The sequence below is a fragment of the Pelophylax lessonae genome, assembly GCF_965119305.1.
Source record: "Pelophylax lessonae genome assembly, chromosome: 10".
Taxonomy (NCBI): Eukaryota; Metazoa; Chordata; class Amphibia; order Anura; family Ranidae; genus Pelophylax; species Pelophylax lessonae.
The window spans coordinates 174079442-174095599 of record NC_138777.1 but is presented as its reverse complement, the minus strand read 5'-3'; the positions used below and the strand labels follow the sequence as shown (position 1 = coordinate 174095599).

At 41.6% G+C, this 16158-nt stretch overlaps 1 protein-coding gene across 4 annotated transcripts in view; it reads right to left on the bottom strand.

Moving 5' to 3' along the window:
• RTN3 (reticulon 3) overlaps positions 1-16158 on the bottom strand; it is a 72178-nt gene that overhangs the window by 19231 nt on the left and 36789 nt on the right. For 2 of the 4 annotated variants that reach the window (XM_082270183.1, XM_082270184.1), the window contains exon 3: positions 6926-7996. The exons of the other annotated variants lie outside the window; for them this stretch is intronic. In XM_082270183.1, the coding sequence (XP_082126309.1) occupies positions 6926-7996 (1071 nt within the window). The remainder of the gene's footprint in view (positions 1-6925; positions 7997-16158) is intronic. 4 annotated transcript variants of the gene reach the window in all.

Here is a 16158-nt window from a genome sequence, read left to right as displayed (position 1 = left end):
GACTTTACTGCATTGCATAGCGAGTTGGCTGACAGGAAAGTAGAGTAGAGAAGAGTTGATCCTTTACTAACCAATTCTGAGGCTGGGCCATTCCTTGAAAAAACTCTATTGTTCTAACTGCAGTAGAGAATAGAGGTCAGAACATGTGATGTGCAAATATGTTCAGCTTGTTTTGTTATACAGACGTTAGGTTTTTTCTGCAACTATAACACTTCATATGTATGTATTTCAATGGTGACTTTTTCTGTTTGCTTACAGTAGTGTATAATACCTTAAAATGTGTTGGGAGGAACAAAAAAAAAAAAAAAAAAACCTACAATCAGTATCTCTCTGTAATATATGCACATTTCCCATTAAAAACTGCAAGTACAGAAAAATAATCTACCAAAAATCCAGTGTGCTCCCAACTTCCAGTCTGCATTGACAACACAGAAGAGCTGCACGATTCTGGATAAAATGAGAATCATGATTAAAGATGAAAATAAAGATCACGATTCTCGGGGCAACACCATCTTTCACGTTATACAAAAAAACTGGGCTAACTTAGTTTTATTTTTAATTCATTAAAGTGGTTGTAAACCCACTTTGTTGACATTTACCTATAGGTAAGCCTATATTAAGGCTTACCCTATAGGTGCTATAAATATCTCCTAAACATGCACCGTTTAGGAGATATTTACAGTGCATGCAGCCGATGACGTCATCGGCGCACGTGCTCTGAAGGAAAGGCCACCCGTGGCGTTCCTTCAGAGCCCAGTGCCGTGAACGGCGGCTCCTGCGCGCATGATGTTATCGCGCCTCCGACCAATCAGATGGCCGGAGGACGTGAACAAAGAAGCAGGGCGGCCAGAAATGTCGGCTACCCTGTCAATGAGTGGGCGGCACGGCGAGGGCTTCGTTATAAAGTAAGTATTTCAAAATGAGCTAGTATGCAATGCATACTAGCTCATTATGCCTTTGTCTTTACGTTTTTTTTTGTCTTTTTTTAGGGTTTACTTCCTCTTTAAAGTGTATGTTCTCCCAAAAAATTGCGTTTGAAATAACGCTGCGCAAATACAGTGTGACATAAAATATTGCAATAATCGCCATTTTATTCTCTAGGGTCTCTGATAAAAAATATTATATATATATATATATATATATAATCAAAAAATACTGATTTTAACTTGTAATCAACAAGTGTCAGAAAAAGGTTTAGTCTTTAAGAGGTTAAACTGCCCTCACAGATGGAAGTTCATTCCTTTGATCTAAAAGAACAAAATAATATATTGTAAAACATGTATATTTATATCTCCAAGCTTTGGCAATGTTGATAAATATTTGCTGAAGGGGAATCGAGATCGCAATTTTTTATTGATAAATCGCCCAGCTCTACAACACAGTAGGGTTTATTTACGAAAACTGGAGGGTGCAAAATCAGGTGAAGCTGTGCATGGTAGCCAATCAGCTTTGACCTCAGCTTGGTTCAATTAAGCGGACAAAAAAAATGGAAGCTGACTGCAGCAGCAGATTTTGCACTCTCAAGTTTTAGTAAATCAAGCCCAGTGCCTCTGCTAAAGTTAAAATTCCAAGCAGTGTCTCCTCTGTCTTGTTTTCCCATGTTGCCCTATAGAACCCCTCCACCTGTCTTCATCTCTAGAACTCAAAAGAGAGAGCAGTTCTGTAAGGTGAGGGGAGGAAAAAAAAAAAAAAAAAAAGACAGAACTTAGGCAGGGCTTTTAACACTGCTTAGTATTTTGGTGCAATAGAGGGTTCAGAGTGGTCATCATCCTAATTTTGGTGGCCAGACCAAGCCAGCAAGAACAAAGTGCTTTGCTTCACAAGTGAAACATAAGTAGGGGTTAGGCAAATTATGACAATACTTGAGGCAGCAATTAGAATCTAGTAGTCAGCAGTGACTTTGATTACTATTAATACAATGACAAAAATAGAAAAGGCTGGGAGAACAAGTTAGACATTATCATTTTCTAGGCGTAATGACAACCAGCAATTAAAAAAAAACTGCCATTTAATATATCAGTGCACCAACACTGAGATCCACCATCCATCAGCAGCAATGCCCCATCCTACACAGCTAATTTTTATTTTTTTTCCATTCACGAAAAAAAAAAAAAGAAAACTGAAAGATCGCCGTATGAACAGAAGCGATGTTAGTGCGGTGATCTCCACCGATGTGCCTTTGTGTTCAGACAGGGGAACTGCCCCCTCCCGGTCAGAACATAATGATCATGGTTTTCCAGCATGCCCCTTTGACAAAAGCCATTGTTAGACCACCTTCTGTTGAAAAGACAGCTGTACACACTGACCGCATGTTGGCCAGTTTCTGTTAAACTGGCTGATATTTGGCTCATGTGTACCCAGGCTTTAACACATTTACTTGTAATAACGTTCACAAATTTTATTTTAAATAACGCCAGGTAAAATTGTTGAGGATAATTCATTTATCCCAAAAATAATTTCCACTGGCATCCTCTGCTATTCCGTGAAAAAGCGGTTAAAAGTTGGAGTTTACCTTTTGTAACAGGTTACACCAGGGCTTGACAAACTTGCTGGAAGCTAGGACCCAGTTTTTGTTTTTTTTAACAAAGTTTCATTTTCAATGCCAATCTCTCCACTGATCCCCGCTGAACAGGTGGATGACAGGTCTGTGTTCGCTCTGTTATGCCTAGCGAACAAGGACACAGTCCCGCTCTCCTCTATGGGGCAATTGGATGGAAACGGACTGCCGGTTTCCATCCTATCTGATAGACAGATGGAAAACAGGACCACCATCTGTTTTTGGCAGACAGGATCAGATCGGTTGGCAGCGGGCATCACTGCCTGGCGGCATCGGAGGTACAGCCAGACAACACAGTCTGCAGGACCGTGGCATTACATCTACCATCAACTGATCGTGGGTACAATGCTTTACAGGTCCAGTGCAGAAAAAAAAATAAAAAAAATGCATATTTTTTTACCTGCAAAAAAAAAAAAAAAATCTGCATTTATTATAATTTTTTTTGTAAAGGTGAACTTATCCTTTAAGCAGAACAGTACACAGTCTATTGTTTATTCATTTTAACATAAACTTTATGGTCCAAACGGGTCTTGGAATAATTGAAAGTGGTCATAAACGTTTATAAATTACCCAGTAAAATTGACTAGCCTCAGGTAACACAGATGAAAAATCACCCTACATAAGTTGTACATATTAATCTGCAGCTAAAGTCCACATATCATACAGCTTGTCTGAGCTTTCAGAAAGCAGCAGACGGGGAGCTAAAGTTACATTATGCAGAGCTCAGTGAGCAGAGGTCTGACAGCTGAGGTGACCCCTCTCCCCCCCACAGGAACAGAGCTGAGGCTATCAATCACGGGTGGTGTGCTGGAGCTCCCTCCCATCATCCCTTTTGCTCTTAGTGTCAGGAAAACTTGTCAGAATAGCAGAGGAAAGAGCCAGCAGACAGAAATGGCACTTTGGATTGAGACAAGTACACATTATAGAGGGCTATGCTTTGTTCATATTTCAAAGATTTACAACCATGCATGCAAAAACCATTCTGCACAGTATGTACATACTTGTCTCACAAGGAGGAACATATAATGCTACACAGTTTTTTTAGGACTAGGAAATATATAAGTTAACTCATCCCCTGATGAAGTCACGTGTGCTAGGCGTTGGAACCAAGCTTGGTAGGTGAATCCGGAAGTATTTACGGAGGACGAGCTCGCGGAATATATGGCTTACATAGGTTTTCAAAAGTGAGCATTTTTAAACCTTTTTTATAAATAAAAAGTTGGATACAGAGTTACACTATGTGAAGCCTTCCTCTCTTTAAATACCGTAAATCCTGAGCTGATATCCAGACCACCCAGTGGACCCCCCTCTGACTGGATCTCACACCATCAACCCTAGAGTATTACCAGTTGAGGCCCTATTAGGAGATCCCCTACAGGCATCCGATTCATCACCATCATCCTGTCTAAAGAGTGCTATCAATGCTATACCCTTACAGCAGTAAGGGGAGGGAATAGCACGCATAGAGGTGTCCCCACATTGAATTACTGAGACACCAGCCACTATTATTTAATTCATTCTAAAAATGCGGCGCTAAAAACAAAATTCAAATATCTGTGAATGTATGCGAAGCGTGATGTTGAACATGAATATAAACCGCTTCTAAAAGTACACAATTAATAGTGGAAAGTGTGAAATTAAATTATATTAAAAATGGGTGAAATTAAATAAAATAATAAAATTAAACTGTGTGAATACATATGAAATGTGATACAAGACAATTCAATTTTAAAATTTTATTATATTTTATTTAATTATTTCACCCATTTTTAATATAATTTCACACTTTCCACTAATAATTTTGCACTTATAGAAGCGGTTTATATTAATGTTCAACATCACACTTTGTAAGCATTCACGGATATTTTAATTTTATTTTTAGAATTATTTCATACACGCTTACCACAAGGGGAGTGAATAGTGCAGGAAGCTAAACACACAGTATTTCACATAGTAGTTCGCAGGATCACCTATTATCACTATTATTTTTATATGGTGTTGGGAGATACATGGCTGCAATAACCAGAAATGTATTTTTGCACACTTACATTGATTTTATACTATAGGTTTGTCACAACGTAAGATGGGCAATAAGAGTTGTGGTTCACTAGGTTTTATCACCAGAGATTACTTCAATCTGTTTTACTTATTATTTGCTTCCATTCTTCATGACTTTTCACATATCTTTTCTATATGTATACCAGGTGTATGATTTTCTGCATTTGACTTTTTTTGCTTACACTTCTATTTGCCACAGTTCTCACATTTCTCTATATATTTTGGATGTCACAGACAGCGCCAGCACCGTTATTTTACTATTTTGATCTTTTTGGCCTCGGATGTGCTGACCGATGCATGCGGCAGTTGCTCTAGCTGACTAACCCAGAGGTGATTGCGTGGGGGTACTTTGTTTATACCATATAAGTTAACTCACTGCGGTGTCCATTTGTCTGTACTCTTAATATTTAAAAAAAAAAAAAAAAAAAGAAAAAAAACACAATCCAATTTTCAGTATTGTTCATTGACCGTTCATGACATCTGTTCTTGCAGGTACAGACATGATGCAGCTGTACCAACCCAAATGCACTCTACTGGTTCCTGATCTATGATCAATGACAAGACTGCACAATTCCACTTTTATATCTAGAAAACACAATTATGCAATTCTAGTATAAAAAAAATAAACAACTCAGACAGCCAATCTATAAAAGACAGCTTAACAAAAAGGTATGATTAAATCTGACAGGCGTTCCATGCCATGATCGCGTAATAGACAGAGGAGAGACAACAACATCGGCTGTGTGGGAATATTAAAATAGTGCAGATATGACTAATATAACCACACCAACCATCTGATAGCTAAGCAGATATCCATAAACCTAGAGTGTTTGTAAACTGCTCATAAGTGGACAGAGGGAAAAATGTATGCATGAGCGATGGATCACTGTATAAAACACTGGTACAGTCTTGTGGGACAGAAGAAATACATTTTTAAAGAAGACCACATTTTTCTTTTTAGGTTTGGAAAAAAAAGCAGGGTTTGAAGCTGTCAACTGGGGCCCAGCTGGGGTTATTTACCCTCTCTACTGGTCCTGGTGACCATTGTCTCTGGTACAGAAAGTAATTGGAAAACCAAAACGTTTGAGTTGTTGGAGAACAGAGATGGAGGGGAATCTTCAAAATGTGGAAATCTGTTCTGGTGACAACTGTCTAGGAGTGGATATAAGATTGCCTTGGAGAGATCTATACATCCTGCTGTGTCTCTGGGATCTATCTCCATGACAGAAAATACCAACGAAAAAAAAAAAAAAAAAAGTTAAACCCACCCTACAAATTAAAATGTGTATGTAGAAATTTCAGGCATGTTTCTCTTAAAACAAGTCAGGTTTCTTTATGCGACCTAGTCTATTCTATAATGTCAAAACACCGATCTAGTCAGAGAGAGAGAATGTTACCAGCACACCATGGACCTCCAGAGTGGGTCCAAAGCTTTATTCAGCGATCACATGGTTACAGCAAATCGCAGCGATTCTGAGCCTTCCAGGACCTCTTCTTCAGTCATGTTGCTGTCACATGCCTGATGAAGAGGTCCTGCGAGGCTCCGAAGTGTTGCTTTGGACCCACTCTGGCAATCCATGGTGTCCTGGTGACATTTTCTTGCTCTAACTATATACGGTTCCAGCTGGTGGTCGCTGCAGCACCCACTTGTATACACAGCCATTTCTATTGGAATGTGTGCATTGGGAATAGTGTGTTGATAGCTCAGATTTAGACAAAACATTCAAGAATATTTACAAGCATGTCTGCCTCAAAACATTTTCATATCAATGTTTTCTACCAGATGAGTTTCAACAACCCAAATACACATTACTGAAAAATCCACCTTAAGAAATCTAACATTAAAAACACACCTAACAAAAGTAATGATTTCCAAAAACTTTGTGGGTAGAAATGAAAATGCAGTTACATAATAAATATTTATATGTAAATACATAAACACGTACAGAAAAAGGTCAGAAGGGAAGGTGCATGAAGGGAGGATGCACGCATGCTATTTTGAATTAATATAAGTACATATAGGCAGGAAAGCAGGTAAAAAGGTAATACTTGATAGCCGTGCATGGCAGCAATGTGTAAAGACAGGGCAGGTTGCTGTGCCAAGAGCAAGTTGAGCATGCTGGATAGGCATCAAAGATGTGTTACTGGGCATATATGATGCATGCCTGCAATGGGCATCTACAGTGCATGCTACTGGTTCTTTGCCCATGCCAACAGTGCATGCCGACAACAGATGAATAGGCACGAGCGGTGTAAGTCAACAATGTGAGGGTCATGCCAACGGTGCACTGGATAAGAAGTCTTCTTTACCTTTGCAGGTCATAATATCAACTGAGGAATCCTGGAACGATTCTGTGGAAGCTTGAATCTCAGTGTTCTTTAACCCTTCAAAGCTGCCAAACTGAGGACATAAGATCTCTGGAGAAGATTCCTGGCTTTCGGAATTCCAGTCTTGCATCCCAACTGCCAAAGCTCTTATAGCTTCTATGGTTAAATTTTCCTCTACTTGGTCTTCCAAGGATTCAGGCTCGGAATAGCAACTCACCCCAGTATTTGGGTCGGTACCGTATGTTTCTGCTAGATCCACAAAGCCTTCACTATGAGGAGATTCTGGGGTCTTTGATGCAGATTTGTTCAAATTACCTGTAGCATCTACTAAAAGTGTAGTTTGGGTTTCACTGTATTTTGATGACCACGGAAATTCTGAGTTATCAGCAGGTTCCTCGTGTACCGTTACCATATTTTCTTTCTTGGTTTCATTTTTCTGCTGTGCATTATGCAGCTCAACCCAACCATCCTCGTTGTGCTCTCTCTGCTCCAGTTCTGAACTTTTGACTCTCCAACCAGCGTCTATTACTGTGTCATCTGATTCCCCTGAGCTGTCCATGTCATCATCTGCATCTGGCCAACGAAGCTCTGACTTAAAATCATATGAATGTTCCTCCCTTTTTGCAGAGCTGTGATCTTTTGCCTCACCACAGACATCTGGGGTTTCTAGATTTTGCCCCAAGTACCTTTCATCCTCTGAGGATTTAGGAAGCACTTTTTCATACATGATTTTATGACCAGCTTCTTTTTGATTTTCATTAAGTTCAACTACAGAAATCTCAGGTACCAAATCATCAGGTCTTAAATCTGCTCTAGGGTGTGGCATAAAACCATGTGATTCTTCCTTGTTGAAACCGCAATCCGGGTGTGTATATGTGATCAGCGGTTCATTGGCTTTCTCCATTTGGTTAGAAGGTCTTTCAGTAGACATCTGTGAAAGTCCATCATGAATTGCTTTGTCTTCATTTTCCTTGAAATCAAAGCCTGTGCTGTTTGCAATCATTTCAAAAGGAGACCCAGGTGATTCTGGACTGGGATGTTTGGGATGGGATTCTGGAGAGAAGGCGTCAAAGAAAAGTCTGTAAAGCCTGTCCCACTAACAAATTACCTTCTACAACAGGGCAATGTTATACAGCTGACTTACTAATTTTGGTAGCTCATGTAAGACCAGGTTCTACCATAAAAATTACAATTCTTTTTACCCGTAAATCTTTTTATTCAATGTTCGTTGAGGGACACAGCAGCACCATAGATTCATATACATGCATAATATGTTGCTAACTAAAGGATTGGACACCAACTGAAAACAAAAAAATGGGCCGGCTAGCACTAGCAATTATATACCTGTACTAGCAGTACAGTTCAGTTGTAGCTAGCAGTCATAAAACCAGAAAAAGGGTGAGAACAGTAACAAGCCACCCAAATAGATGGGAAGCTGTGCCCCTCAACACTGGAGAAAAGGATTTTAGTTTAAAAAAAAAAAAGTTTTTTTTTTTTTTCATTCATTGACACACACACACACACACACACACACACACACACACACACACACACAGTCAATGAGAAATTTGCAGGCCAAAAAAAAAAAAAATAAAAAAAAAAAAAATAATAATAGGTGTTCACACCTGGAGAACCTTATGGCCAAAGCTAGTATTTGCTGAGGAAGCTATATCCACCAAGAACCATGAGAAGGGAAGACCAGGTTACAGACATACAAGCCTGAAAGCCAAAGCCTGGTGGAGTCCTAGCCTGGGAGGCATCTACTGCTCTAGTAGGGTAAGAGGTGACAGAAAAAAGTAGACCCTATTGTTCAGAGTATATGTCTGAGAAATGGTCTCACATTGTGAGATAATCACACTCTAATAGGGACCATCAGGGATAAGTAGGTAGAGAACCAAAATTCCTAAAAGAAGCAGTGGCATTAGTGTGAACTCTGAAAGCTCTAACCACATCTAGGGAATGGAGGGGATATTTTATGAATAGATCAAAAGAAGATGGGGAAAAAAAAAAAAAAAAGAAAAAAAGGAACAATGTCCTTATTTAGGTGAAAAGAAAAAAAGGCCATAAAAAGGTTTACAGTAAGGGGAGGGTGACCAGCGCTATGGATTAAAGATATATGAGGGGACAGATAGATAAATAAATAGAAGGTGTGAGCTGCCACCAATCAACCCTTAAGTGCAAGGGTGAAAGTGAAATGTATAATGTGGCGATTGGTATCGGCGCTACCTTACAGTATAAAAACGTGACTACCCCAAAGTGTAGGTGAAGATATATAAGGGTGTCAACAGAAAATGTTTATTTGTGAGGAAATTAAATGAGATAAACAATACGTGTGTGTTTATTAAGTTTCAAATAAAAAACAAATATAGTGATACATGTGCAATATGCATATCGAAAACGGTGGAAAAAAATATATATAATGGGGGGGGGGGGGGGGAGGGGGGCGGGGGGTGTTTCCACAACCACAAGTGTTATATCAGGTATATACTTATTCCTGATATATTTGTGCCACACAAGTATTGAAAAATAAACAGGTGCTGCTGTGCAGAGTTCGAAAATGACCACAACCACAAGTGTTATATCAGGACTTCCCTGATATATGTGCCACAAATGTGCTAAAAATAAGCAAAAGCTGCTGTGCAGAGTCCAAAGAGTCCACTAGGTGGCGTCTGCAATACGACCTGTGTAGCTGTATGGGGGGTCTCTTCTCCGTATTTGGGGGAGCACTTCCGAGCCGGTGGTCTGGTGCCCTAAATGCTCATAACGAAAGAAGGCCCCAAAGTGAATAGATAATCCGTACAATAGCGGCAAAAAAGCGCAGTACACTCACTGTTAAGATGATCTGGATCAGAGTAGACAAAAACAGTCCGCGCCGGGATGCTTCCGCGTTCCACGGCCGACAACCGGAAGTGACGTTGCACGTTCTAGACTCCGCCCTACGCGTTTCGTCAGAGGGACGTCAACTGGAGCGGCCGCAACGTGCAACGTCACTTCCGGTTGTCGGCCGTGGAACGCGGAAGCATCCCGGCGCGGACTGTTTTTGTCTACTCTGATCCAGATCATCTTAACAGTGAGTGTACTGCGCTTTTTTGCCGCTATTGTACGGATTATCTATTCACTTTGGGGCCTTCTTTCGTTATGAGCATTTAGGGCACCAGACCACCGGCTCGGAAGTGCTCCCCCAAATACGGAGAAGAGACCCCCCATACAGCTACACAGGTCGTATTGCAGACGCCACCTAGTGGACTCTTTGGACTCTGCACAGCAGCTTTTGCTTATTTTTAGCACATTTGTGGCACATATATCAGGGAAGTCCTGATATAACACTTGTGGTTGTGGTCATTTTCGAACTCTGCACAGCAGCACCTGTTTATTTTTCAATACTTGTGTGGCACAAATATATCAGGAATAAGTATATACCTGATATAACACTTGTGGTTGTGGAAACACCCCCCTCCCCCCCCCCCCCCCCCATTATATATATTTTTTTCCACCGTTTTCGATATGCATATTGCACATGTATCACTATATTTGTTTTTTATTTGAAACTTAATAAACACACACGTATTGTTTATCTCATTTAATTTCCTCACAAATAAACATTTTCTGTTGACACCCTTATATATCTTCACCTACACTTTGGGGTAGTCACGTTTTTATACTGTAAGGTAGCGCCGATACCAATCGCCACATTATACATTTCATAAAAAGGTTTGTCCAAGTCTTCAGTTAAAGCTGAACTTTACCCATAACTTGCTAAAAAGTAATGTACTTTGGCAAGAAAAATACATTCCACAATAATAAATTATGCTACCAAAAAGGAGTGTGTGCTATAAAATGCCCCCAACATTGCTCCGGTTTCTTCTTGCTGGAGGCTGCCATTTCGCTGAAGCCCAGAGACCCTGAACAGCAGTAAATCATAAAAGCAAAAAACTAAACCTATTGATTTAATGGTTTTAAAAATCAGTTAGATTCCTGGAATGCCGGGATTGCTAACCGTCACATCAGCCTGTGTCCTCAAACTGTCAAATCAGTGTCATAACTGATTACAATGTCCAGCACCATGGCAGTTGCAGGTCAAACTCAAGCAGCTTCCTTGGCTGTTAAGGATAGGAGGGTTTAATTCCGCTTTAACCACTTGCCGACTGCCTAACGAAGATCTACGTTGGCAGTCAGCTCCTCACAGGCAAAGCGACGTAGGTCTACGTCGCTAGCCTGTGAGGGTCTAGGGAGGGAGCGAGCGCGCGCCCCCGGAGGCGCGCTCCCGCGCGGTGACGCATCCCCCCCGCGCGTGTGACCGGCGGACCCGATGTCCGCCGGTCACTCGGCGATCGGCGGGGGAGAGGGAGAAAGTCAGGCGGCTTGTGTAAACAAGCTGCCTGTCATTCTCCCCGGTGTATGAAGGATGATCATACGGTTCTACTATGTAGAACCGTCGATCACTCTTCATACATCTGAAGCCACAGCCAATCACAGTAGAAAGCACGCCCCTAGGGACACACACAGCCCCTCCCTCTCAAATAAAGTTAACCCCTTCACTACCAGTGTATTTTTACAGTAACAGTGCATATGTCTAGCACTGATTACTGTAGAAATGTCACTGGTAACCCCAAAAGTGTCAAAAATGTCAGTCAAGGGTCCAATCTGAAAAAAAGGACGCCAAATTCGTTTAGGTACAGCGTCGCACGACCGCGCAATTGTCCGTTAAAGTCACGCAGTGCCGAATCGCAAAATACCCCCTGGTCAGGAAGGGGGTAAAATCTTCCGGGGCTTAAGTGGTTAAGCCTGTCAGTAGATCGGCCTCTAAAAATTCTGCAGTGCCTAAAAATAAAAAGCAACTGAGCATGTGCAGAGCAGGGTGAGGTTGTGTATTAATGGATTTTTAACATTATAGGCACTTATTTTTAATGTTTTACATAGCTATACCTGCAAAAGGGGCCAGCCTGAAGTGATCTAGCAGGATTTGATTTTCTAACTTAAGTTACACTTTAACCTTGTTCCTGTGCAAGGACAAGTTCAAAAGACCATGGCTCAAGATGAGACTTTGCCGGTGGATCTCTGGATGTTTATAAGGGCAAGAACGTCTACCTGGTTGAAGGAGGCAACTACTAGAATAATTGACTCAAAATGGATCATCACAAAAGCATTGAGAGCTTTTCTGGTCCATGACTGGACAATCTCTGCCCTTTTAGGGACAGATTTAAGTAGAAGCCCTTGAAATGTTCCTCAGCAGATATTGGAACAATTACCTCCAGTAACAAGCCTTTTATGGCCCAAGCTAGGAATCTTTGGTAAGCTGTGAACTGGAGATCTGTAGATGGAAGAAACCTACATGCCAAGGGAGACTTGTCAGCAAGCTTTAAAAGGGGTTATAAACATTTTTTTTTGTTAAATAAAACAATACTTACCTTGCTCTGAGCAATTGTTTTTCGCAGAGCAGCCACAAACCTGCTCTTCTGGAGTTCCCCACCCAGTCATATAGAACTAAAAATTTGAAAACTGCAGGTTGCTCTATTCTGGACCCTCCAGCAAGGAAAAAAAAAATCTAGGTAGTTCTTTGTTCATGTGGAGGCTGGGCCGCTGTGTGCCATAATCAACTCTATCTATACTTTGCAGACAGATCTTCATTAGCAATTGTAACTAGATTGAAACGCCATCTCTCCTAGCAAAAGCTGAAAGGTGTACAGGCAGGCTTACTCTAACCATGTTGAAATAAATCTTGGGAGTCAGCGGTGACACCTCCTGATAAATATGTGAAAGGTATGAAAACAAAATGCTAGGCATGATGTGTGAATGGGAAGCTATAACATAGTAGGGTTTCCTCGAATTTGACTGCAAAGTGGAAATCCGCTTAAAATCAGATCCCATCGCCAAAGCCTGGACCAGTCAAACACTGTTTGCCACACCAGGGTCCAAGCCAAAACCGGATGTATAAAAAGGAACCAATGACCGAATACATGGATCTGGAAAGGGATTCCAATTTCTTGTTCATCTTGAAAAAGGGAGCATTCTTGACAGGAATGAGAGTCTTCTTGTTCAGGAGGCCAGAAAAAAGCAGGGAAAAAAAAAAAAAATGGAAAGAAAAAAAAAAAAACGTTTAGGAAGGAAAAAAGGATCCATCCAGTTGTTTCCACTCAAAAAGCCACAGACAGATCCTTCTCACTATCAGACCAGAGACATTTCACACAAATAGACCAGGAAGATTACCCACAAATAGCACAAGCAGAAACAAAGGTCTGCTTAGGGGAGTTACCAGCAATAGCATAGCGACTGATCCACATTTATTGTCAGAGACACTGCCAGTATTTGTGAAATCTGTACATGTGTCATGCGATGACAGAGTTACGTGGTAGCATGAGGGGTTAAGAAAGCAACCTGAATTCAATAAAGCAGAATGCATGCAGCAAGGGCCAGCAAGAAAGTCTAGAATTGGTGGGCCATGCACCTGTAAATCCCTATTTTCTGAAGTAGCCTAAGGATCCAGGCAAAATAGGTGGTGAAAGGTGTGGGAACATGCAGTAAAGCACAGGGCCTCATATGCCAGAAAAATGGCGGCTGCTTAAAGTCTAAAAGCACACTCAGACACAGTAAAGCCAATCACCTACCGCACTGGCAAGTCTTCAGAGCCAGCCTGGAAATCAGGTCTGCTGGCTTTAAAACCTGGAGAAATCTGTTGCAGTAAATTCACAAGATCACACAAGGAAATGACCGAAGGTGAAACAGTCAGCAGCAGGGCAAGCATTGTCTAGTTAGGCTTATAAAAACGACTGAGTCTTTAGTGGGCCATCACAGGGAAACACCTGATTTTCAGTCGTTTGGTGACTGGAAAGACAGACATTTCAAAAATATCAAGATCTGCAATGACACTATCAACCGCTGCTTGATTGCAGCTATCCACACAAAATATTAATCCAGCAGAGCTGAAGAGAGATGTCCGGCCACCACAGGACACAAAGCCTAACTGATCTATACAGCAGGTATAGGGGTATAGCCACTATAGGAAGGACGTCCCTTATTCGCTTTCACAATACCAATCCTCCTGTAAGCAACAATATACCCAGATGTATATGAAAGTATGGTGCGGTGTGTCCCTTAATAAAAAATAGAAAAATTATTAAAGCTCTGGCACATACGTCTATGTCTCAAATATCAATTTCTACCTGAGCATAAGTGGGTCATGCAGAACTTGCACAACTGGCAGATACAGTATCTCACAAAAGTGAGTACACCCCTCACATTTTTGTAAATCTATTATATCTTTTCATGTGACCACACTGAAGAAATTACACTTTGCTACAATGGAAAGTAGTGAGTGTATAGCTTGTATAACTGTGTAAATTTGCTGTCCCCTCAAAATAACTAACCACACAGCCATTAATGTTTAAATAGCTGGCAACAAAAAAGTTAGTATACCCCTAAGTGAAAATGTCCAAATTGGGCCCAGTTAGTCATTTTCCCTACCCGCTGTCATGCAACTCGTTAGTGTTACAAGGTCTCAGGTGTGAATGGGGAGCAGGAGTGTTCAATTTGGTGTTATTGCGCTCTCACTCTCATAATGGTCACTGGAAATTCAACATGGCACCTCATGGCAAAGAACTCTCTGAGGATCTGAAAAAGAATTGTTGCTCTACATAAAGATGGCCTAAGCTATAAGACGATTGCCAAGACCCTGAAACTGAGCTGCAGCACGGTTGCCAAGACCATACAGTGGTTTAACAGGTCAGGTTCCACTCAGAAAAGGCCTCACCATGGTCGACCAAAGAAGTTGAGTGTATGTGCTCAGCGTCATATCCAGAGGTTGTCTTTGGGAAATATTAGTATGAGTGCTGCCAGCATTGCTGCAGAGGTTGAACGGGTGGGGGGTGGGTCAGCATGTCAGTGCTCAGACCATACGCCAGCTGCACACTACATCACATTGGTCTGCATGGCTGTCATCCCAGAAGGAAGCCTCTTCTAAAGATGATGCACAAGAAAGCCCATAGTTTGCTGAAGACAAGCAGACTAAGACTGACAAGACCAAGATAAACTTATTTGGTTCAGATGGTGTCAAACGTGTGTGGCAGCAACCAGGTGAGGAGTACAAAGACAAGGGTGTCTTGCCTACAGTCAAGTATGGTGGTGGGAGTGTCATGGTCTGGGGCTGAACGAATGCTGCCAGCACTTGGGAGCTACAGTTCATTGAGAGAACCATGAATACCAACATGTACTATGACATACAAAAGCAGGAGCATGATCCCCTCCCTTCGGAGACTAGGGCGCAGGGCAGTATTTCAACATAATGACCCCAAACACACCTCCAAGATGACCACTGCCTTGCAAAAGAAGCCGAGCAGGTCTCCAGACCCAAACCCTATTGAGCATCTGTGGGGCATCCTCAAGCGGAAGGCGGAGGAGCGCAAGGTCTCCAACATCCACCAGCTCTGTGAGGTCGTCATGGAAGAGGACTCCAGTGACAACCTGTGAAGCTCTGGTGAACTCCATGCCCAATAGTGTTAAGGCAGTGCTGGAAAATAATGGTGGCCGCACAAAATATTGACACTTTGGGCCCAATTTGGAGATTTTCACGTAGAGGTGTACTCACTTTTGCTGCCAGCAGTTTAGATATGAATGCCTGTGTGTTGAGTTATTTTGAGGGGACAGCAAATTTACACTGTTAGTCCCCGTTCACACTGGGGCGACCTGGTCGCCTCACAGGTCGCCTTCCATAGAGAAGCTGCGGACCCGTTCTAATAGGAGCGATACAAGTCGCTCCGACTTAGAAAAAGGGTCCGGAGCTTCTTTGGGGCGACCCGGAGCAACCTGCATAGACTTCAATGTTATGAAGTCCGTGCCGGCCGCTCCGAGGTCGCGGCGCGCTGCTCGCACCGCGACCTCGGAGGTCGCCCCTGGAAGTCGGATCGCCCCAGTGTGAACGGGGCCTTATACAAGCTGTACACTCACTACTTTACATTGTAGCAAAGTTTCATTTCTTCAGTGTTGTCACATGAACAGATAATAAAATATTTACAAAAATGTGGGGGTGTACTCACTTTTGTGAGATACTGTAACTTAAGAGAGTTTGGTCATTATTACCCAAATAATATACATGTAGAGAAGCAGAGGTTTGTCAAGTAAAAAATTGAAAGTGAATGGATGTCCTCCAGTGCACTATTTAAAAACTGTAAAAGTACTGGTTCACAATGACCCTCTCAAATTCAGGTAATTAAAAACTATAT